General features: G+C 40.0%; 1 protein-coding gene across 2 annotated transcripts in view; it reads right to left on the reverse strand.

Annotated features, from left to right (window-relative positions):
* Nucleotides 1–16,153, reverse strand: part of MEMO1 (mediator of cell motility 1) — a 119,668-nt gene extending 103,515 nt beyond the window's left edge. The window contains exons 1-2 of one of the 2 annotated variants that reach the window (XM_032410241.1): nucleotides 16,080–16,153; nucleotides 15,315–15,392 (exon numbers count right to left, since the gene is read on the reverse strand). In XM_032410241.1, the coding sequence (XP_032266132.1) occupies nucleotides 15,315–15,375 (61 nt within the window). In that variant the 5' untranslated portion in view covers nucleotides 15,376–15,392; nucleotides 16,080–16,153. Of the gene's footprint in view, nucleotides 1–15,314; nucleotides 15,535–16,079 lie in introns of those variants that run through there. The other variant, XM_032410240.1, reaches the window with a different exon arrangement.
* Between the last annotated feature and the right edge of the window lie 7,685 nt (nucleotides 16,154–23,838).

Below are 23,838 nucleotides of genomic sequence, written 5' to 3' on the forward strand. Positions count from 1 at the left end.
TCAAGGAAAACAACTGTCAGTATATCTATGAATTCAAGCCTTGAGAAAACTGAAATTTTGCAAAATTTGTTTCTACCATTACGGGCTTAAAAGCTTCCCAAGTCAAATAGACTTTTCTGATAAGAATAGTGATATTAACAAATGTGATTCTTTAACGATGAATGATAAAATGTGTAAACATTTGCAAGATCTGCATATCCCAAGGAACAAATATTTTCCAAATTCCTAATGCACAGTGTTATAAAAATTCTGCACGGATGAAAGATCCACTTTAAGTGGAAGACAGACAGATCTTAGTGAAAAGAGTATAAAAACTTAATTGCTGGAGCACCTGGATGGCACAGTCAATTAAGTGTCCGACTCTTGGTTTTGGCTCACGTCTCGATCTCCGGGTCATGAGACTGAGCCCCACGTTGGGCTCCACACTCAGCACAGAGTCTGCTTGAGAATCTCTCTCCTTCTCCCTCTGTCCCTCCCACTTGTACGGTCTCTCTCTCACTCTCTCACTCTCTCACACACTCTCTCAAATAAATAAATCTTTGAAGAAAAAAAAAACTTCATTGCTAGGATTTCAAATTCCAGACTGGAATTAATCTTCCTAAAACTGCCTTTAGAAGCGTACCATCTTGGTGCTGACAGTCTCACAAGTATATTAAATATGTACAGTTCATCCTATGTCAACTGTATTTCAATAAAACAATTTTTAAAAACTACAACTTTAGTTTTAGTATAGTATCATAAAAGGATATCCACAATTATCTGAAAAGTCCACTAAAATACTCCGCCCTTTCTCAATTTCATATCTGTAGGAGGACAGATTTTCTTGATATGGTTCAGGTTAAACAATGTATCACAACAAAATTAATGCAGTAACAGATATAAGACTCCAGCTGTTTTCTATTAAGCTAGACATTAAAGATATTTGCAAAAATGTAACAAATGCCAATCTCTCATATTTTTCTTGTTTTGGAAAATAAAGTTACTTCATTAAAAATGCTATTAATATTAACATGTAATGGGTTTTATTATTTTTTTAAATAAAAGTAAATATTTTTAAAGTTTCTCAGTTTTAGTTTCTAATTTGGCGGATATTGATAAATATTATTCACATTTTTTTTTAAAAAAAAGCTGAGGTAATCAACCATTTTGAGGAGTATAAAGGGACTCTGACACTGAAAAGTTTGAAAATAACTGTTGGAGATCTAATGATACTTTATTTAGCTATTCAACTCTGGGTCACCTTACTGAATGCACCATAACTATCTTCCTTTGAAGAACCAGAATAAGCAATAACCAAAAAAGAAGGTGTGATAGGTAGAATAATGACTCTCCATGTTACAACACAAAAATACCTTCAATTATTAAATTTGTGGGGCGCCTGGGTGGCTCAGATGGTTAAGTGTCTGCCTTCGGCTCAGGTCATGATCCTAGCGTCCTGGGATCAAGCCCCACATCAGGCTCCTGGCTCGGCGGGGAGCCTGCTTCTCCCTCTCCCTCTGCCTCTCTCCCTGCTCATGCTCTCTCTCTCTCTCTGTCTCTGTATCTCTGTGTCTCAAATGAATAAATAAAATCTTTAAAAAAAAATTATTAAATTTGTTAAGTACAAAAGTATAAAACAATTATATAATATACTACACTATTTGCTGAAAAGGTATAGGAAATGATAATATATTCATATGTGCTTGTATATGCTTAACAAAACAATGGACGCTCGAGAAATTGATAAAAGCACATACCTATGAGAGAAGGGGAATATGAAACATATGGGGGTGGCATAGTAAGGAGCCTTTTAATCCTTTAATTTTTAAAACGTCTGAATGTATTCACAATATTTTTAAATTTATAATCTAATTTAATTTAAAAGAAAATAATCCTAAACCAATATTAAGCTACAATTCACATGTATTTTCAATTTCTAGGTTGCCCTGATCCCAGGGGGAAGAAAAAGAAAAAAAGGCTTACTCTTTTTATTAGCTCTGAGGCAAAACAGTATTGCTAGCAATTAAAAACTTATGCCAGAAGAATAAGCATTAGTCAATCTGATTTCTAGGACACAATACAGAAATGTTTTTTAAACCTATAAATAAATTCATCATCTGAAAAACCCAAAACAGTAATAAATAATTAATAAGAAAATATTCAGATGAAACTAGCAGCTATTTTATTAACTTTTTATACTTAAAAGATGTCACTGATGGAATTAAAAGCAAATTCAGATATTGCACAAGACAAAAAAAATCAGTGAACTTGAAAACAAAGTAAAAAAAAAAATTATCCAAAAGGAAGCACAGAGAGAAAAAAAGGAAAAAAATAATTCCCAATTAACTAAAGGACAGTATCAAGCTATTTAACATACTTTTAACTGGAGTCTAGAAAACAAAGGGGTAAAAAGAAAAAATATTTGAGGTAATAATGATTATGAAGAATATTTTTCTAAATTTGCTGCAGACTATAACCCATGGATCCAAGAAACTTGGCAAATCCCAAAAAGGATAAACTCAGATTACTCAAAGGCACATACATGATGATAAAATAGGAAGAAAATGGTAATAAGTTAAAAAAAATCTTAATGCAACCACAAGAAAAGAAAAACCACTGTGTTGAGAGAAACAAATATTTAAAAAAAAAAAATCAGAATTCTCAGAAGCTGTTCAAGCCAAAATTCAATAGAATATTTATAAAGTGCTAAAAGAAGTAATGCTGGGCACCTGGGTGGCTCAGTCGGTAGAGCATCCAACTCTTGATTCTGACTCAGGTCATGATCTCAGGGTCTTAAGATCAAGCCCTCAATGGGCTCCTCGCTCAGTGGGGAATCTGCTTGAGATTCTCTCTCTCTCTCCCCCTCTCCCCTCCCTTGTGCTCACGTGTACTCTCTCCTCTCTCAAATAAATAACAAAACCTTTAAAAAAATCATTAGTCATTAGAGAAATACAAATTAAAACCATAATGATACAACTTCATACTGATTAGGATGGCTATTATCAAAAAAAAAAAAAAAAGGAAAAAAGTGTCCACAAGGATGTAAAGGAAGTAGAATCCTTATGTATTGCTGGTAGGAATGTAGAATAGTGAAGCTGCTGTGGATATCAGTTTGCTAATTCCTCAAAGAGTTAAACATGGAATTACCATATAACCCAGCAATTCCACTCGTAGATAGATACCCAAAACAACTGAAAGCAGGGACTCAAGCAGATACTTGTACACCAACATTCATAGCAGTACTATTCACAAAGCCAAAAGGTACAAACAACCCAACTGTCCATCAATAGATGAATGAACGAACAAAATATGGTATAGACATACAATGGGTATTTTTTTTAAAGATTTTATTTATTTATTTGAGAGAGAGAATGAGAGAGAAAGAGCACATGAGAGGAGGGAGGGTCAGAGGGAGCAGCAGACTCCCCGCTGAGCAGGGAGCCCGATGCGGGACTCAATCCCGGGACTCCAGGATCATGACCTGAGCCGAAGGCAACCGCTTAACCAACTGAGCCACCCAGGCGTCCCCAATGGATATTATTCAGCCTTAAAAAGAAATAAAATTCTGATACATGCTACAATATGAATTAACCTTGAAAACATGCTAAGTGAAGTAAGTGAGACAAAAAGGACAAACGTTATATGAGTCCACTTAACTGAGACACAAGGATAGGCAAATTCATAGATAAAGAAAGTAGAATAGTGGTTGCCAGGAGATGAGGAGAGGAGTCAATGGGGAGTTAGGATTTAATGGGTACAGACTCTCAGTTGGGGAAACGTACCAGAGATGGATGTTGGTCATAGTTGCAAATTATATGAATGTACTTAATGCCACAGAAGTGTAGACTTAGAAATTGGTATGACAGAAAATTTTATGCTATGTATATTTTACCACAATAAAAAAGGTGTCTTTGTATACCTAAGGCCTTGCTAGATAGTTCACACTAATAATATGATTTATGGTAAATGCCTGTTTTTGTTTTCCTGGTACCCTGGGCCACACTGTGGCACTGCAAAAGACAGGAGGGCTGGAGACTGATTAGTTGAGGTAAGTCACAACCTTGCTCCATGCCTAAAAGACTGACAACCCCCCGCCACCCCGCCCAATAAAAACCCTGGATACCAAGGCCCAGGTGAGCTTCCCTGGCTGGCAGGACTTCATTCTTGTTGTCATGCATCACTGAGGAGAGAATTAAACACTGTCAGAGTAACTCCAATGAGGGGACAACTGGACCCTTACACTTGTTTTCTCTGGTACTCCACTGTATGCACCTTTTCCTTTCTCCGATTTTAATCTGCATCCTTTCTCTGTAATAAACCATACCTGTAAATATAACAGCTTTTCTGAGTTCTATGAGTCCTTCTAAGGAATCATCAAACCTGAAGGTAGTTTCAGTGACCCCTGACCCAGATGGAAAAGCATGTACCATGCAAACATTAACCAGGAGAAAGCTGGCCTGGCTTTACTAATATAAAACAAGAAACACTTCAGAACAAGATATAAAGAGGAACATACATAATAACAGTCAATTCGAGAAACAACCTCAGACATGTACATCAAATAACAGAGATTCAAAATACATGAAACAACAAATCAACAAAACTAAAAGAAACAATACACAAATCCAGAATTATAGTTGGAAATTTCAACACTGCTCTCAGGAATTAACATAAATAATAAGGAAAATCAATAGGAATATAAAAGATTTAAATACAATAACCCAACTTAACCTAATTAACATTTAGAAAGCATTCCACCCGACAACTACAGAAAACGTACATTATTTTCAAATGAACACAGAACATTCACCAAGACAGACCATGTAATGAGCCATAAAACAAGTCTATTGTTAGTTGTCTAGGCCCAAGGGAGAAAAACAGATGCAACATTTCCTAAACTTATTTGACCATAAAGCCTTTCTGCAAAGGCATCTCCAGGGACTACTGTTTCTCAGAACACTTTGGGAAAAGCTATCCCACCCATTTTCACCTCTTCCTATTTCTCCTCCTAGTTTTAACTAGCAAAATAAGGGGATCAATAAAAAGATCCTTTCCTTGGCTACTCAGCCAGAACTAGCCAATCTTATGAAGTACCTGCAGAAGTCCTAAGGCAGGAATAAGCTTGACATATTTGGGAAACAGTAAGGGGGCCAGAACAGCTGGAACAGCATAAAGGGTAAGTGGTAGGAGATGAAATCAGAAAGTTAAGCAGCGGAGGTCAGAGCATGAAAGACCTTCTAAACCTCAGGAAGAATTCTGAATGTGATTTTAAGTATGAGGGGAGAGTTTTGAGAAAAGAATATTATCTCCTTCACGTATTTAAAAGATTTCCCTCTCAAAAAATGAAACAAGATGAAACCAGGGAGGGAGACAAACTGTAAGAGACTCTTAATCTCAGGAAACAAACTGAGGGTTGCTGGAGTGGTGGGGGGTGGGAGGGATGGGGTGGCTGGGTGAGGGACATTGGGGAGGGTATGTGTTGTGTTGAGCGCTGTGAATTGTGTAAGACTGATGAATCACAGACCTATATCCCTGAAACAAATAATACATTATATGTTAATTTAAAAAATAAATTAATTAAAAATTTAAAAAAATAAAAGATCTCCCTCTCTCTGCTGTGTAAAGAACGAATGGAAACCAGGCAATCAGTTAGGAAGCTCTGGTAACCATAAAAGACGTCGAAGACCAGAGCAGCTTAGACCAGACTTAAATGTGTATGTCAAAGAAAAAACACCCAGGCAAATCTATATAAACTGTGCTGAGATGTCTTTAAGCATTTTCTTTACCTGGCTCCCACGATATCTTATTCTCTACCTAATGAGATGCTTAATCTGTCTTCCTTACATCATCTCCCTCATCTCCCCAACCTCTTCAGGTTGGAAATGTTTTAAGGCTCAGGTCATGAGCTTTTTTCCAGCTATTCTCATTCTAGTGGTGATTTCACCCAGGTACTTGGCTTTAAAACCATCCACCTATATAATGGTAATTCCCAATTTTACATCTCCAGTCTAGGCCTCTCCCCTAAACTCCAGGCTAGGCCCATGTACCCACGTGATTGTATAGTAAACACCTTAAAATTTAACAATCCAAATTGACTTCCTAACCTGCCTCCCCCAATATTTTTCTAAGTCCTCCCTACCTCAGATGGTAGCAACTCCATTATCGCAATTGCTAAGGGATAAACCTTAAGAAATATCCATGACTCCTGTCTTTCTCTCACACCCCACTTTCAAGTACGGCAGCAAATCCTTTCATCTCTACCTTCAAACTCTATCCAGTAACCAACCACTTCTTACCCACCTCCACTGCTATTACTCAGTCCAAGCCTTTATCATCTCTCACTTGACTACTGCTTTCCTCTCAACTGGTCTCTCTAGTTCTGCCCTTGCCACCGCCTTCACCACTCCCCAAGTCCCAAAATAGCAGTCAAGTGATTCTAGTAAATCTAAATTAGATCATGTCATCAACTTCTCAAAACCTTCCAAAAGCTGCTCAAGAAAGTCCTTACAATGGTCTTCATTATCTGACCACAACACCTCTGTGCCTCTGCTCCAGCCGTTTACTTTTTTTTTTTTCTTTTTGTACTTTTAACCTCATATCACACTACTTTGTCCCAGGTCACTTCATACCAGTTGCAAAGGACTCCTCACTGTTCCTCAAACACTACAAGCCTGCTTTAGCCGCAGGACCTTTGAACTTGCAGTACCCTCAGCCTAAAATTATCTTGGCCCCTAAAATCATCTAGAATGCAAGGCTCACTCTCTCATCTACTTCAAGTCCTCACTCAAACGTCATTCAAGTGAAGTTATTTAATGTTACTTAAAATTTCAATGTTATTTAAAAATTGCAAACTTCTCTCCCACCCTTAAAAATTCTTTACACACCAGCAAGCTCTGCTTTATTTGCTTTATAATTCTCCCCAGCACTTTCCTGTATCTAACATACTATATATTTTACTTATTTACCTTATTTATTGTCTGTCTCCTCCAAATAGAACATACACTCTAGAGATTTTTGTCTGTTTCATCTCCTGCTACAAAACTAGTCCTTAGAGCAGTACGTTTCACAGAGAACTCAGTTTATTCAATACTGAATCACTGAATGTTAAATAAAGCCTCTCCAGAAGTGTCAAGTTTTGCCAGGCCCGGGGCGCCTGGGTGGTTCAGTCAGTTAAGCATCTGCCTTCGGCTCAGGTCATGATCTCAGAGTCCTGGGATTGAGCCCAGCATCAGGCTCCCCACTCTGAGGGGGTCTGCTTCTCCCCCTGCCCTGCCCCCCTTCTACTCATGCTCTGCTCGCTCTCTCTCTCTCTCTCTAATAAATAAATAAAATCTTAAAAAAAAAAGTTTTGCTAGGCCCAAATCAAATCCTGGGACTAGCGTAATTAAAAAAAAAAAAAAAAATCCTTTGTCAGTATTTATATTCTATGAATAATATTCAATATTCATAAGTGTTTTTAGTCACAGTTTTATTATTTTATAATCTAAGATATTTACTTAACAATTATAGAGATGCTTACTGATTCCAAATAATTCTTCTCTCTTACTCCAGCATCACTACAAATAGAAAAAACAGTAGACTTCAGGGATGCCTGGGTGGCTCAGTTGTTAAGCATCTGCCTCCGGCTCAGGTCGTGATCCCAGGGTCCTGGGATCGAGCCCGGGATTAGGCTCCCTGCTCAGCAGGAAGCCTGCTTCTCCCCCTACTTGTGTTCCTTCTCTTGCTTTGTCTCTATCAAATAAATAAATAAAATCTTCAAAAAAAAAAAAAAAAGCAGACTTCAGCCGGAAGTCCTATGTTCAAATCGTAGCTCACCATTTACCAGTAGCATGACTCAGGCAATTTTAGCCTCCTCCAAGTCTTAGTTTCTCATCAATAAGATAGCAAGGAGGGGGTGGATTAAAGCCCGGGCTGCCTTACCTATCCTATACCTAATCACAGGATTATTGTGAAAGTCAAAAATACATGAGAAAATGCTTTATAAACCATAAATTATATACAAGTGTGCGTTAAATGTCAAAAGTTTGAGAAAAACCTGAGATGGAACAGAGAAGTTCAAGGTTTGGGAGAGTATATCTCACCATACCTCTCTGGAGTCAGACTGGCTCCTTGGAGTCGACTCTTCCACTTACTTACTACACCTTAAACAAGTTATTCCACCTCTCTGAGTCATTGTTTCCACATCCATAAATGGAGATAATACCAACCTTGCAGTATCCTTTTGAGGATTACAGCTTATATACAAATATATGTAATGTACCTATGGAATAAGCTTAATGAAGGACATTTTCGTTATTCATCTTGGTCTTTCAAATGGACAAAAATCCAAAAACAGATATATACAAACTACACCATGGAATTAGGAAAGAAGATGATTTTGATTTGGAAATTATATGAGAAAAAAAGAAGGAAAGTGAGAAACAGCCAGAGGTAATCAAGCAATAATCTCAACAGTTTGCCTATTAAATTTGTTCTTCCTTTGTGTTGCCTTTCTCCAAGTAAAACAGCAGGATGAAATGCAAAGAAAAATCAGCATACAAAACACCGTATTAGTAACCTAAAAATGTTAATTTTATTTATTTTTTTTTAAAGATTTTATTTATTTACTTGACAGAGAGAGATACAGCGAGAGAGGGAACACAAGCAAGGGGAGAGGGAGAAGCAGGCTTCCCGCAGAGCAGGGAGCCCAATGTGGGGCTCAATCCCAGGACCCCAGGATCATGACCTGAGCTGAAGGCAGATGCTTAACCGACTGAGCCACCCAGGCGCCCCTAAAAATGTTAATTTTAAAACTAAATATTATATAATCTCTTTTCTTCAAAGAACATTTTTATTAGTCAGTTTTTCAATTTCTCACACACCAGGATGTATTTTGACACTCAAAACTCAAGGCACATATCACAAAAATAAAACAATTGTGGTTTTCCAACTACAGAACCGTGATATATTTTATTAAATGTTTAGAAATATGGCAAAATGAATGAAAACAACTCAAAAAGTAAAAGTGCAATTAAGACACAGATCATAGAAACATTTCAAGAATGCTCTTTGAAATCATTTGACTTTGATATATTTCCTCAATTCTAGGACACCAGTAATTATAAGATGTACCACCAATATAACAACCATTTTTGGGGGGAGGAGTCCCCACATTAAATACATGCTTGGATACAAATAGATAACTTAGATATACCAATTTCAAAAACATTAAAATGTAATGTATTCTTCTGGGATGCTGAAAATGTTCTATTTCTGGATCTAAAGGGCAGGTTAGAGTATGTTAAATTTGTGAATATTTATCAAACTGTACACTTGACTTGTATACTTTTTCTGTATCTACATTTAGTTCAACAAAAAAATTTATGTAATGTACCTACTCCATACACATACAGCTATCAACTAAATGAATTCTTGATCTAAATATGAGAGGTAAAGAGAGCTTTTAAAAGAAAACATTGAAAAGTAACTTCATGACATTGATACAGGCAGAGATTTCATAAATGGAAACAAAAAAGCACTAACCAATTGATAAACAGGACTTCTTTAAGATTAAGCACTTTGATTCACCAAAACACCAAGATCCTGGAAGAGCTAGCTACAGAGTAGAATATACCTGCAATGCATATACCCAATAAGACTATAACCAAAATATGTAAAGAACTACAAATCAGTATGAAAAAAGTAAACATCCTAATAGAAAAAGGGCAAAAGGCTTGACAGATACTTCACAAAACCAGAAATCCAAATGGCCAATAATATGGGGTCCCTAATATGAAAAGATACTCAACCTCATTAGTCATCAGGAATATAAAATTAAAACTATAATGCAATACCATTACACACCAGTCCAGAATAACTAAAAATAAAAAGACTGACAATAATAAGTGCTGACAAAGACGTAGAACAACTAGAACTCTCGTACACTGGTGGTAGGAGTGTAAATTTGTAAAAACCACTTTCCAAAACTTTAGCAGAATCTATTAAAAATGAACATACCATAACCATGACTTAATAATTCCACTCTAAGGCATAAAACCAATAAAAATGAATATACATGGGGGCGCCTGGGTGGCTCAGATCGTTAAGCGTCTGCCTTCAGCTCAGGTCATGATCCCAGGGTCCTGGGATCGAGCCCCACATGGGCTCCTGGCTCAGCGGGGAGCCTGCTTCTCCCTCTGCCTCTGCCTCTCCCCCTGCTCATGCTCCCTCTCTCTATCTCTGTGTCTCAAATGAATAAATAAAAAATCTTAAAAAAAAAAAATGCATACACATGTTCCCCCCAAAAAAAGTACAAAAATGTTCATTGCAGGGGCACCTGGGCGGCTCAGTCGGTTAAGCATCTGACTCTTGATCTCAGCTCAGGTCTGGATCTCAGGGTCATGAGTTCAAGCCCTGCATTGGGCTCCACGCCCACACTGAGTATGGAGCCTACATACATACATACATAAATATGTTCCTTTCGACAAAACAACCAAATGTCCACCAACAGTAGAATGGATAAGCTATGGTATATTCACATAACAGAATACAGCAATGAGAAGAAACAAACTACAACACAATAAGTGTTAATCTCATAATTGTAATGCTGTGCAGAAGCAGCTTAAATTCAGATATACTTTATAATTCTATTTCATGTAGAGTTCAAAAACAGACAAAACTTTTCTACTGTTAGAATACAAGGAACACAGTAAGGGTTGGGGATTCCAGTACTGATATGTTTCTTGAGCTGCGTGCTGATTACATAAATGTGCTTGTTTTGTGAAAATTCATCCAGTTGTACACTTCTCTATATGAATGTCACACTTCTTTAAAAATCTTAGATAAAATGGGGTCCCAACTGGTGATTCAGGATTTCTAATCCTTTCCCACCAGCAACATTCTTCACCCATATTATACTCAGAGATTTAACTAGCAATGGTCCTTTATCACCGCCACTGCTCTTTAGGATTGAAACAATCAATATCTTTGTTCATATTTACTTTATGCCAAGCACTTTAACATTCATTCACTCAAATACTTATTGAATACCTACTATGTACAAAATCTGTGCTGAGTACTTAAGGTACACAAAATGAGCAAGACATTGTTCCTAGCCTCAAGGAGTTCCTAACCTTATAGAAGACCACACATACAGGGGGGGCACCTGGATGGTTCGGTCAGTTAAGCATCTAACTCTTGGTTTCGGTTCAGGTCATGATTTCATGGGTCATGAGCAGGGAGTCTGCTTGAGATTCTCTCCCTCTGCCCTTCGCCTCACTCACACGCACACTGTCTCCCTCTTTCTCTCTCTAAAATAAATAAATAAATCTTAAAAAAAAAAAAAAGACGACAACCACACATACAGATAACCAAATGAATGTACAGAGATACGCACAGAACATGATGAAGTACAAAGGAACAGCGAAAACAGCCTGGGAGAGGTCAGGCATCAGGACAGCCTTCGTGGAGGTATGAACACCTGAGTCTTTAAAAGAGTAGGAATTATCCAGGCAAAGTGCATTTCAACAGAGCAAACAGCTTGAGTAAAAGCACAGTGTATTTAAAGAAACAACTGCAGCGGCTACATGGTAAAAACAAGGACTGGGATGGGGTAAAAAGGAGTTGGCCAAAGAGATAGGAGGATGCCAAGTCATGAAGAAACTCAGACCTTTTCCAACAGGCAAGATGGGTCAGTGAGATTTATGCAAAGGAATTATGTGGTCAGACAGATTATTCAGGGAGCGATGTAGAGGATGAACTAAAGGAGGATAAGGCTGGCAGAAAGGCGGCTGGTTAGGAGGCAGTTATAACTGTCTTCACAGAAGATAGTAAGAGCCTGAAATGAAATAAAAGCTATAATAAATATAGAGAAAATACAGAGTACAGATACATTATGCTGCTCGTCTAGAGATCACACTTTGAGAACCACTAACCTATGCTAGAGGTCAGCATATTTTTCTGTAAAGGGCCAAATAACAAATATTTTAGGCTTTATGGGCCACAGGCAGTTTCTACTGCACTTCTTGGTTTATGCTTGTTTTTTAAACCCTTTGAAAATTAAAAACCGTTCTTAGCTAGTAGACTTGACCAAGATAAAGGCCGCAGGCTGGATCTGGGCTGTGGGCATAGTTTGCTGATCCCTGCTATACACAGGTAAAGAAGTGAGGATTAACCTTCCTAGGAGATTAAAATGCTACTCCCGTATTAGTTCCATACTCAGAAACTTCTCCCTTGGTCCTGACTGCCTACTGAATAAGTCAAATCACTACGATGCATAGCACTCATAGGCATCCATACTCTCTAGCACCAACCTACTAGTCCAGGCTCAAGAACTATACCCCAGTCTGAACCTTCCATTCTTATTAAACTGACCTACTTACATTATTTGCCTCTGTATGTTGTGGTGTTCCCCAATGTTCTTTTCTCCTCTCTAACCTACCTAAATACCATTCCTTCAAAGCACAATTCAAATCCTACCCTGAAGTGATTCCATAATCCTCAGAACTCCTAAAAACACTATCTCAATTTATTCAAAATTTATTTGCTGTCTTATGACTTATTTCAAATAAACTGTAAATTCTTTGAGAACAGGGAATAATTTATACTTCTATCAAAAGATCTAGCATATAACAAGAGATAAATAAACGTGAAGACCTACATGTGTATATATACGTAACATATATACTTACACACACACACACACACACACTTTTTTTTTCCTGAGCTAGCTATGTAACTGAAACAAATGTGATTTCACCCTTACTTATAACAGTAACCAAATACTTTAATTCTATGCACATGATCTGAATGCTGTAGGAAGGATAGAATGACAATTCACAATCACATCTGTCTCTCCTATTACTCAAGTTTTTAGGGCTAGTTCACTAAGGGAAACAATAACACAAGTAAAATTTTTCCAGTGGTCAATGTTATCAACGTAGGTACACTGGAATAATGTTAAATAAGTTACTAGACCAAGTCAAAGTTTACTTACCTATTTTTACTTCACTTATTTTTTAAAATACAAAATAACCTTTTACAACTACATTGCTTTAAATTCACCCTTTATTATTACTTAAGTTTAAAATCACACATATAGACACACACACACACACACGCCACACTTGCTTTGAATTTTTTTAACAATAACATTCTCTATAACAATTCACATTATCAAAATGGCATTATTGATTTCATTGAGAATTTAGGGAAATAAGATTGCATTTCAAATTTTTAAGAAAATAGTCCATTTTAGGAATTGTTGAATCACTATACTGTACACCTGAAACTAATAAAACACTGTAAAAAAAAAAAAAAACTGTGCTTACACCAAAAAAAAAAAAAGAAAAAGAAAATAGTTCATTTTCATTCACTACTAATAAATAGCTGTAATCAGAGAATGTTTTGAGCTGAATTAAAGGTTTCTTCTTATAATTGAGAACATTACTGAAGACGTCTTTTCAAGTCCAAAGTGTGAACCATGTCTTATTTTACTACCCTAAGAATATTCAAGAATCTATAAAAATTCCTCCAGAATCATTTGCCCAAATTTCAAGGCAAACTACATAAAAAAGTATAAAACACTTCTAGAAAGATATAGAAAACAAAACTAAAAGAAATAAATCAAAAGATGGCCATGAAAGTGAAAACTGAGACTTTCTAACCCTTCAAAACACATTGAAGGAAGCAGCTTAGTGACTTGTAACCCAGAAAAGACAATTATGCATTGATAAATTGAATATTAATAATGCACTTAATGGAGGACAAGCCCAGGAGCCAGGGTCTCCCATTTCTCAATTCCTGTTCTGCCACTGGCTAGTACAGAGTCTTGGGCACATCCCCATATGTTGAACAAGAAAAGCTTAACTGACATTCTCAGGCTGTGGGAATTGATTAAATGTTTATGAAGTGCTTTAGGACCATGAAGGAAAGCCAAATATCATTTGCTTAGTACAAAACGACAGCTACCTGTTAGGCTTGCAAATCCAATCATTATGATTCTTTTGTGTCTTCTTAACATAGCACATCTTCAGTAAGTCAGGAAAGTGCATGTATTTATGAGCCCGTTTAGCAACTTCAGAGAAATGAATTTTCTTCCAAATCTTTGTTGTCTCACAAACCATGTCACTACCCAACCCAACTATTTGCAAAAGGAAGCATGATGCGATCCACATTAAAGTTAGGTCCAGTTATTGATAAGCCAATACCAAATGACTGAAAACTATTAGGAATCACAGTAGAACTTTCTTTGTTAACTTACCAGAAATGTGACTCCTGAAAGTAATCCCAGAAAACAGTCGTCCTAACAAAACGTTTATTAAAGGGAAAGTCCCTAGGCTTTCTTACATAAAGAGCTCTAAAATGTTTGTAGACAGTGTCGACAGAAGGCTAAATTCGCTCAGACCCTAATCTAATTCGTTAGGTAGTTCCAGCACCTGCTTGGTGTTGAGCGACTAGAGACTGGTGAGGCTGCCGAGCAAAAGTGCTGATGCCATCTCCAGCTGCCCCTTTCCGTGAATGACAGTAACAATGAAAACACTGACAAAAGAGCTGGGAGGCCACCCCAAGCCACTGCTTGGCAATACTTCTACCCTACCCCCAGCATACAGGAGCTGCAAATCCCAGAAAAGGCCCTCCTGCAACAGATCTCACAGGCGGAGACCTTATCTCCAGTCTCGCAACGGGAAAAAGTACTACCCTGCACTCCTTTCCAGACAGCTGAGCACCTTAAAGGTGAGGGGAACGCTGCCTCTTTCCTAAACTGCCAGCGGAAGAGGGAGAAGACTTCCTCGCAGGAGACGGGTGAGCAGAATCGGCCGTGCACACTGCCAGACCGAGAACTGCCCGGGTCGCGGGCGCCTCTCGGACCGCCGGCGGGGAGCAACCGCGAGCACTGGAACGCGCGTCCCTCCCTCGGCTCCGGGTGGGGGAAGCGGGGCTCGGGCGCCGGGCAAACCGTCCTCCCGGGGGTGGCAGCGCTCGGCCGCCCGCTTCCCGGGAGCCGGAGGAGGCGACAAGTAGGCTCGGGTCCGGGAGCACCGGGAGCACATTCTTGCCTCGAGCCTGGTCCCGAGGGAGGGCGCATGCTGCCAAGGCGGCGACTCTCCCTCTCGCCCAACTCCGGGGTGAGCGAGAGGGCGGCCGGCCGCGGGCTGCCCGGCGGGATGCCACCCGGGTGGGGGAGGCGGCGAGGTCGGCCTCCGGGCCGCTCCCTCCCCACGCGGTCCGCGGCAGGCGGCCGTCCGCGCCCTCGTCCCTCCCGCCGCCGCGCGGGGCCGGGCCGCGGACCTCGGCCGGCCGGGCGCGGGGCCAGGCGGCGGCGGCGGGCTGACGGGCCGGCCGGCCTGGGGCCCTACCTGAGGCTGTGTACCAGCTCCCGGCGTGACTGGCTTCCCGGCAGACCACTCGGTTGGACATCTTGGTGCCTGTGCCGCCTATGGTGCACGAGGATGAATGAGGAGGCGGCGGCGGCGGCGGCAGGAGCGGCTCCGCGAGGGGACGAGACACCGCGGGCCCAGCCCAGGAGGAGGCGGCAGCGGGGAGGGGATCAGCCCGGCCCAGGAGGAGGAGGAAGAGGAGGAGGCGGCGGCCCAGGAGGAGGAGATGGCAGCCGGGGCGGTGGCGGCGGCAGCAACAATCACCACGAACTCCGGCCACCGCCGGAAGATGGGGCCCGCGGCGGCTTCACCGAAGCCCGGAAAGCCCTGGCCCCGGCCCCCGGACTCGCCGCTGCTCCCCAGCCGCGGCTGGTTCCGCCGAGCCGCCCCCACGGCCCCCTCCCCTCCCAGCTGGCCTCCCCGAGCCACCGCCGGTGACCCCACCCCCGTGACTCCGCGCCCGCCCCCTCCCCCCACCCCCCGCGGGACTCCCCGCACCCACCCCCACCCCCACCCCCAGCAGGGCCCTCCTGCCCGCCCGGCCGCCGGCCCGCGGGCCCCGCCCCGCTCCTCCTCCAGCCGCGCGGCGAGGTTAACGGCGGAAACCGGACAGGCCAGACGGCATCTGGGGTCAGGCGGCCCCGCGAGGAGGCAGCGGCGGCTACAGCTCCGCTCACACAAAAGCCCAGGGCCGGGGCCTGAACCGGGGAAGGCAGACCCAGAGAAGAGCCAACGCTTCCTTACTCGCCACTCTAACGGGTCCTGCCCACTGAGCATGCCCAGCAGCCGCTGCCAGGCCCGCCGAGGAATCTCAACGTGCACGCTCCGCTCTCCGGGGTTTAGCGGCAGCAGAGGCTGGGGGGGGAGGGGGGAGCGGCGGGGGGGGGTGGGAGCAGGACGCAGCCGCAGGGCAAGCCCCCTCCCCCAGCCAACTTCCTTAAATGAAGAGCACCGAGGGCACGCAGATGCGGCTTTCCACGAGGACAGTCCAGCTTGTCCTCCCCGACCTCCTCATACACACGAATCTTTGGTGGATTCACACCCCCAAGGTTTCACTCCTAGGGATGCAAGCCTGTGGCCACGTTGGGAAGTTCATTTGTAGAAACAGGCACACGATAGTGTGCCTGTGGTCCCCGCAAATGCTAGTTTTTGCTTCACTGGGCCACCTTTACCACCTAATCTTGGCTCTGACACTGTAAACATTTGTTTCATTTTATACGGATGTAGGTGCATTGTCTTAACTCCCTAATTAGCTTCAAGTGTGATAGAGCTAGCCTGTAATTCTCATCTATGAAGAGGGGATAATATATTCAAGGGGTGTCCCTAGGATTACAAGAGTTAATAAATGTAGAGCCTGACAGAGTATGCATACAACAAACATTATTTCCAACCCTTCCTTCTCTTATAAACCCCAGTATTTCACATAAGTGTCAGGAACAAAGAATTCCTTTAAAATTATAGAAGAATCACAGGAAAGTAGGATATCTTGGACCCCGGAGGAAGTGTTGTTATGAAGTAGATCATTCCAAAACTGGACAGAAAGAGAAACTTGCATGTCTTCGATGAAAGATTTAGGGTTAAAACCATAAAATTGTTATATCTGAATTTCATACTAAACATCGTCGGTAGAGTTCAAAGCAGATATCTATCTGGCTGCCTAATACTCAAGTTTCCCTAGTGCCATAATATATATTTTTTTAATTTACTATCCTGTTCCCACCCCTCCTCGAACTTTTTCAACGTTAAGCCCCAAAGATCTTGTGTGAGATCCCAGGCCTAAAAGCCTGGTCAATTACTGGAATATTTCTGGCTTTCACAACTTTTTCTACAGTTATTAGATTAAGTATCCACTGACATGTATTTCTTTACTCAAATTTTAACTCTCTCACTTCACCACTAACCTGCCGAAATATTATTATGCAGGGAAAAAAAAAAAAAAAGATAACAGAAAGGCGGGTTGCAGCTAATTCCACAGTACTCTTCCTGGAGCCCCAAAAATCAGTGGTAAATGATGGCATGGTAAACTGGTAAACTTTTCATCATAAATTTCAAGAAAAGGAAAACTGTTGATATGGTTGATGTGGCATTGATAAGCAGTGATAGCTTTTGAAGTTAATGATTCCTGATTCTGTTTCTATACCCAAAAAAAGGACGGAAGGAACACTGAATACAATGAACTTCATACTTCAGGCTGGTCAAATTAGAAAATCAGATTTGAGTCATGGCTCTGTCCCTCACCAGCGGTGATCATGGGCATCTAGTAATGTAACCTTTTCAAGCCTCAGTCTTCTCATCTGTCAAATGCAAAGAGCAATAATATCTAACTCACAGGCTTGCTGTAAGAATCATTAAGTGAAAATATTCTGAAAACAATTTATAAGCTGTTCTTTGTTTCTTCTTATCATTATCCTCTGCTCCTAGCAACAATCCTAGGACTCATTCCAAACTAGTAACCTAATTTAAATTTAAGCTTCCTCCCTATGAAAATGCTCTGTTGGAGGCTTCTTTCCCCAAAGGATTTTTCTTACTGGTCAAACTCAGCAAAGACCACAATGCCAAGAAAAGTGAAAGGTGTTGCTGTTGTTGTTTTAAGATTTTATTTATTTATTTGACAGAGACACAGTGAGAGAGGGAACACAAGCAGGGGGAGTGGGAGAGGGAGAAGCAGGCCTCCCGCAGGGAGCCGGATGCAGGGCTCCATCCCAGGACCCTGGGATCATTACCTGAGCCAAAGGCAGACGCTTAATGACTGAGCCACCCAGGCGCCCCAAAAAGTGAAAGGTTAAAAAATTTTCTATTATCTCTAGAATGCTCTCAATATATCCCATCATTATTCCTTCTGTCCATCTTTTTTTAGCCAACTTATTCAAGGATAGACTCTTGAAAGAAATATGTTGAAACTATTCACTTACCTCCCCTAAATTAATGGAGACCCATATAATGCAAAATACTCATTTCATATCCCAGGAGAATCCTGTTTGGCAATATGTACAATTCCCATGTTATTAACAATTTCCATTATATCCACTGGGGATTTGAGTTTGACACTCCATAAACATCAGTCATAGCAAAAGGTAAGGAGGAATTCCTCACTAATAAGAGAGTCCCTATAAAGCAGACTTTAATAAATAAAGCACCACTAGTCCCAGAAACCAACATATGTTCTGAAAAAGCATGTCCTATATTCACTGCATCAGTCTATATTAGCAAACAACTAGCACAACCACAATATCCATCAATATGAGACTTGTTACATATGCACCCATTAAAAAGTATAAGCTCTCTATACTGATATAGAGCTAAAAAAAAAAAAAAGGCAGATTGCAGAACAATGTGTAAAGTATGCTACCATTCATGTAAAAATGAATACTTTAAAAATGTATTCTCATACACTTGCATATACACAGAATACTTCTAGAAGAAAACACAATAAACTGGTAACAGTACTTGTTTAGGTGGCTGAAGTGCAAGGATGGACAAAAGATTTAAAGTTTTGTGTATCTTTGGAATTTTGTGCCATACACATATAGTACCGACACACACACACAAAATACATCTTTAGGCTTGATTTTTGGAATCCACATAGCAATATTAAATTGACCATTTTTATAATTTACTTATCCACAGCAGACAGCTTGAGGAGTCCACTAATTACTAAAAGCCCTATATCCAAAAAATATTCTAGAATAAAACCACAGAGTTTTGAAAAAATCAAAGTTGAGAGACGAGTTTAGCATAAAGATGCTCTTTTGATTTCAATTAAAACTGGTACTTTAAGAAAGACCAATACCATTATGATTTCACTTACATGTAGAATCTAAAAAACAAAAATCAATAAACAAAAAAGCAGAAACAGACCCATAAACACAAAGAACAAACTGGTGGTTGCCAGAGGGGAGTGGAAGTGTGGAGGAGGCGGGGTATGACCAAAAATTGGTGGAGAGTGGGAGGTGCATCTTCCAGTTATGGAATGAGTAAGTCACAGGGATGAGGTACAGTATAGGGAATACAGTCAATGGTATTGTAATAGCGTTGTATGGTGACAGATGGTAGCTACACTTGTGAGCACAGCATAACTTACAGAGTTATTGAATCACTATGTTGTAAACCTGAAACTAATGTAACATTGTGTGTGTCAACTATACTTCAATTTAAAAAAAATAAAAAATAAAAAAAAAGCTAGGGGTGCCTGGGTGGCTGAGATGGTTAAGCGTCTGCCTTCGGCTCAGGTCATGATCTCACTGTTCTGGGATCGAGCCCCATGTCAGGCTCCCAGCTCACTGGGGAGTCTGCTTCTCCCTCTCCCTCTGCCTCTGCCTCTCCTGCTTGTGCTCTCTCTCTCTCTCTCTCATGCTCTCTCTCAAATAAATAAAATCTTAAAAAAAAAAAAAACTAGTACTCTAATCTAGTGTCAAGTTTGCCCTTCCATTATAAGCCAAACTTAATAAGTAATATTTATTAAACACTTAACTATGTACCTGACACTGAGCTAAGTACATATTTAGTGATTCTTAAGATAAAAATTTGCTCACTTCCAATTTTTTTGAATAAATTTTATAAAACTTTTTTCATATTTATTGTTAATATTATTTAGAATCCCCAGAAATGAAATACCAGAGTTAAAAGATTTTTAAGTTGGGCACCTGGGTGGCTCAGTTGGTTAAGCGGCTGCCTTCAGCTCAGGTCATGATCCCAGGGTCCTGGGATTGAGCCCTGCATCGGGCTCCCTGCTCAGCAGGGAGTCTGCTTCTCCCTCTCCCACTCCCCCTGCTTGTGTTCCCTCTCTCGCTCTCTGTCAAATAAATCAATAAAAAATCTTTAAAAAAAAAGATTTTTAAGGTTTTTTAAAAGGCTGATGAGTTGTTTTTTTTTAAAGAAAATTCTTTTTTTTTAAATGTTTTATTTATTTATTCATGAGAGTCAGAGAGAGACAGAGAAAGAGAGAGAGGCAGAGGCAGAGGGAGAAGCAGGCTCCCCGCCTAGCAGGGAGCCCAATGCGGAATTCGATCCCAGGACCCTGGGATCATGACCTGAGCTGAAGGCAGAAGCTTAACCATCTGAGCCACCCAGGCACCCCTAAAGAAAATTCTTATTCATTACTGCCTGGCCCTTTTATATCTGGTGACCTATTTTCCACTATTATATTACTTTCCTACTTTCCTAATTTAAATGTAGAGATTTTTAAATAAATAGATTCTCAGTGATAGCCATTTACAGCTTTCAACTTCGTCCCTCATTTCTACAGTTTGATGATATGTATCAGGCCTCCAATTTGTTAATGCCTTTTTGGAATCCAGTCCAGAAAAATATCTGGCTATAATATGTTATGCTATCCCTACCACCATTCTATGTTTCTAACAGGAAGTTATCAATCTTAAAATCCCACTATACCTTCTCCTAAATAAAATTTAAGCAAAGGTTCAATATTCTTCCCATAGGATCATCAGAATTAAGTAGACAATGTTGTCATTCTATCCAAATCATTTTTCTTTTTTTCAATTCAAGGTCTCTATTTCCTCTACTTATTTATGCCTGACTTGCTCTACTGGTCCTCCCACTAACCTACCTACCAACGTAATTCAAGAATTCACTCTATAACATATAGGACTTTCTACTCTATTTCTGTATTTGTTTACTAAACAATAACCTATCCATTAAGCATTCAAAGGGTAGGAATGGTTTCTATAATACAATTGCCAGCTACATGTAAAATACCTCATCAAAGTATAGAGAAATTTGCTTAACTGGTTTCTATTTCACCAGCTTACCAGAGTAAGTGATGTTCTCCATTCCCATGGTATAATAAAGTTGAACTCGTAAGCTTACAGACTACACTTTTTAGGAAACTCTCACATGATTGCAGACTCCTCCCCAGGTTTGTGTGCATAACTAACAAAGGTCAATAGTGTTCTCCAGCTTACTTAGGCCCGTTGCACTAGGTACTACCATTACATAATTTAATTAAATATTACATAAACCAATGAAATACAAACACATAATGCAAAAGGGGTACACAAATTAGGTGGAATGCTTTGGAAAGATTAAGTAAAAACTGTCAAATTAGAGGCAGGTAAGATAACTGAAGGCTGGAGAACAAAATCATGAAAAAAGCATAGGATTCTACAAATTACTGCTTAAATGTCTAAAAGCATATTCTACTCTCAAAAAAACTTGAGACTGAAATGTGCAGACCATACATTACAGGAGTGGTTTGAGGAAGAAAAATGATACAGAATTCCAATCAGAGAACCCAATCCCAGAGAAAAGATTGGAACAGAAATATTAACAAGTTAATACAGATTAACATGTTTAAGTTTTAAAAAAAACCGTTCAGTGTCATTTATGATTTCCTACCATGACTCACTTTTTCATCAACCAACTAGATAAAAGGGCTTCTACTATACACACATGAGAGCAGACTGATTTTCCCCCAAAGAAAAATTTTAAGCACACCTGAAAGCATTAGAGCAGAGGGTAATATAGCATTAAGGAAAAGTAATAGAGTGTTATGCTGGCTTTGAATCCCTGCCCCAAAGTTATTTCCCCTATAACCTTGAGCAACTTAACAAAATCTCACTTTTCTCATCTAAAAATGAGGTATTAAAATTAAACGTACCTCACAGGGCTTTGAGGATTATGCAATTCATGTATTTAGCATGGTGCCTAGCACATGATAAGTGTCCGGTTAAGTAGCATGTGTACTGCCAGCAAAAGATATGCCTATTCTCAGCTGTTACTTTAAAAAGTATCAATTTCAAGATTGAGTAATTTAAGCCCCAACTCAAAGACAATTCAATAGAACACTAGAAGTAATGTAGCACTAGGCAGAGTACTACATTACTTCTAAGTGGTCTTAACCAGAGGGGTCTATCGGAATGCCTTAAAGAGTTTTTGTCAAATTTAGAAGCCAGGCTCTATCACAATTTAATCAGGCTCTCCAGGGCTCTTTATATATGAAATATATATGAAAAGTTCCCCAAGTGGCTCTGATGTGAATCACGGATGAAGAACTGCTGTAAGATGATAAACTATTGATGCTTTAATAAAAAATTACCCAATTAGTACTTAATCAAATGTTAAAATATCACAAAAAAGACTTGGGCAGATTAATGTAGGAGTTAGCCAAATAACCAAAATGCACCTGATGGAATCAGTATTTGTGGAAACTACTTTATAAGCAAGATCCCAATCTTTGCAGGTTTTTCCTATGCAAATTATATAGATCTGCAATTTTAAATCAAAACCATGTCCCCTCCCCACATGCATCACTCCTACTGATATAAGCTTTTCCTGTATTAAAGTGAACTATAAGACATACCTCATCAGCATACCTCATACCTCAACTTTGCCTTCACATGTTTAGCTTGAACACACATCTTTAATGTGTGTCTTTTTTTTTTTTTTAAGATTTTATTTATTTGACAGAGAGAGACACAGCAAGAGAGGGAACACAAGCAGGGGGAGTGGGAGAGGGAGAAGCAGGCTTCCCGCGGAGCAGGGAGCCTGACGCGGGGCTCAACCCCAGGACCCTGGGACCATGACCTGAGCCGAAGGCAGATGCTCAACAACTGAGCCACCCAGTCGCCCCAGGGTTTCTTTCTTTTTTTTTTTAAGTAAACTCTATGCCCAATGTGGGGCTCAAACTCATGATCCTGAGATCAAGAGTTGCCTGCTACCAACTGAGCCAGCCAGGTACCCCCAAAACAGGGTTTCTCCAACCTTAGCACTGACTGATATTTTGAACTGGATAATTCTTGTGAATGGGTGGGGCATGCAGGTTGTCCTGTGTATTCTAAAATATTGAGCAGCATTCCTGGACATTACCCACTAGATGCCAGTAGAACTCCACCTTACTACAGTAGTGACACCCAAAATGTTTCTAGACACTGCCAAATGTCCTCTGGAGTGAGAGGGCAAAGTCATTCCCCACCGAGAACCGCTTCTCTTAATATGCTTCCTGCCTGGCTTTCTTCAGACAGTTTTCTTTTTTCTGAGCTAATGAGTTATCTTAATTTTTTCATACAGGACAAAGTGAGCAGACCCCCAAAAAAGGACTGGCTGATGTTTTTTATTGCCAAAAGAAGCAAGGATGTGAACTCGCACAAGTACTTCTCACATAGCTATCAGCAACAGATTCAGAACTGGGTTTGAATGCCATTCAAGCACTTACCAGCAGTGTGGTCTTGAACAAGTCACTTAACCTCTCCAAATGTTTCCTCATCTGCAAAATGGGAATAACAATATCTACTTTGTAGAGTTGCTATATTAAAGATAATTTAAGTAAAATAGTACTTATGCCTGATACATAGAATTGCAATAAAAGACAGCTATTATTATATTACTACCGTAAAGGTTTATAGCAATGAAGGATATTGCACACCCTCCACAATGCTTATATCAATACTCTAACTTCATTGTTCATTAGAGTCACCTGTGATGTTAAAAACTGAAAATGCCCAGATCCCACCCTCCAAGAGGTCCAAGAAAAACTGGCTGAGATTTT

Source organism: Phoca vitulina, unplaced genomic scaffold, assembly GCF_004348235.1.
Source record: "Phoca vitulina isolate PV1807 unplaced genomic scaffold, GSC_HSeal_1.0 scaffold12, whole genome shotgun sequence".
NCBI lineage: Eukaryota > Metazoa > Chordata > Mammalia > Carnivora > Phocidae > Phoca > Phoca vitulina.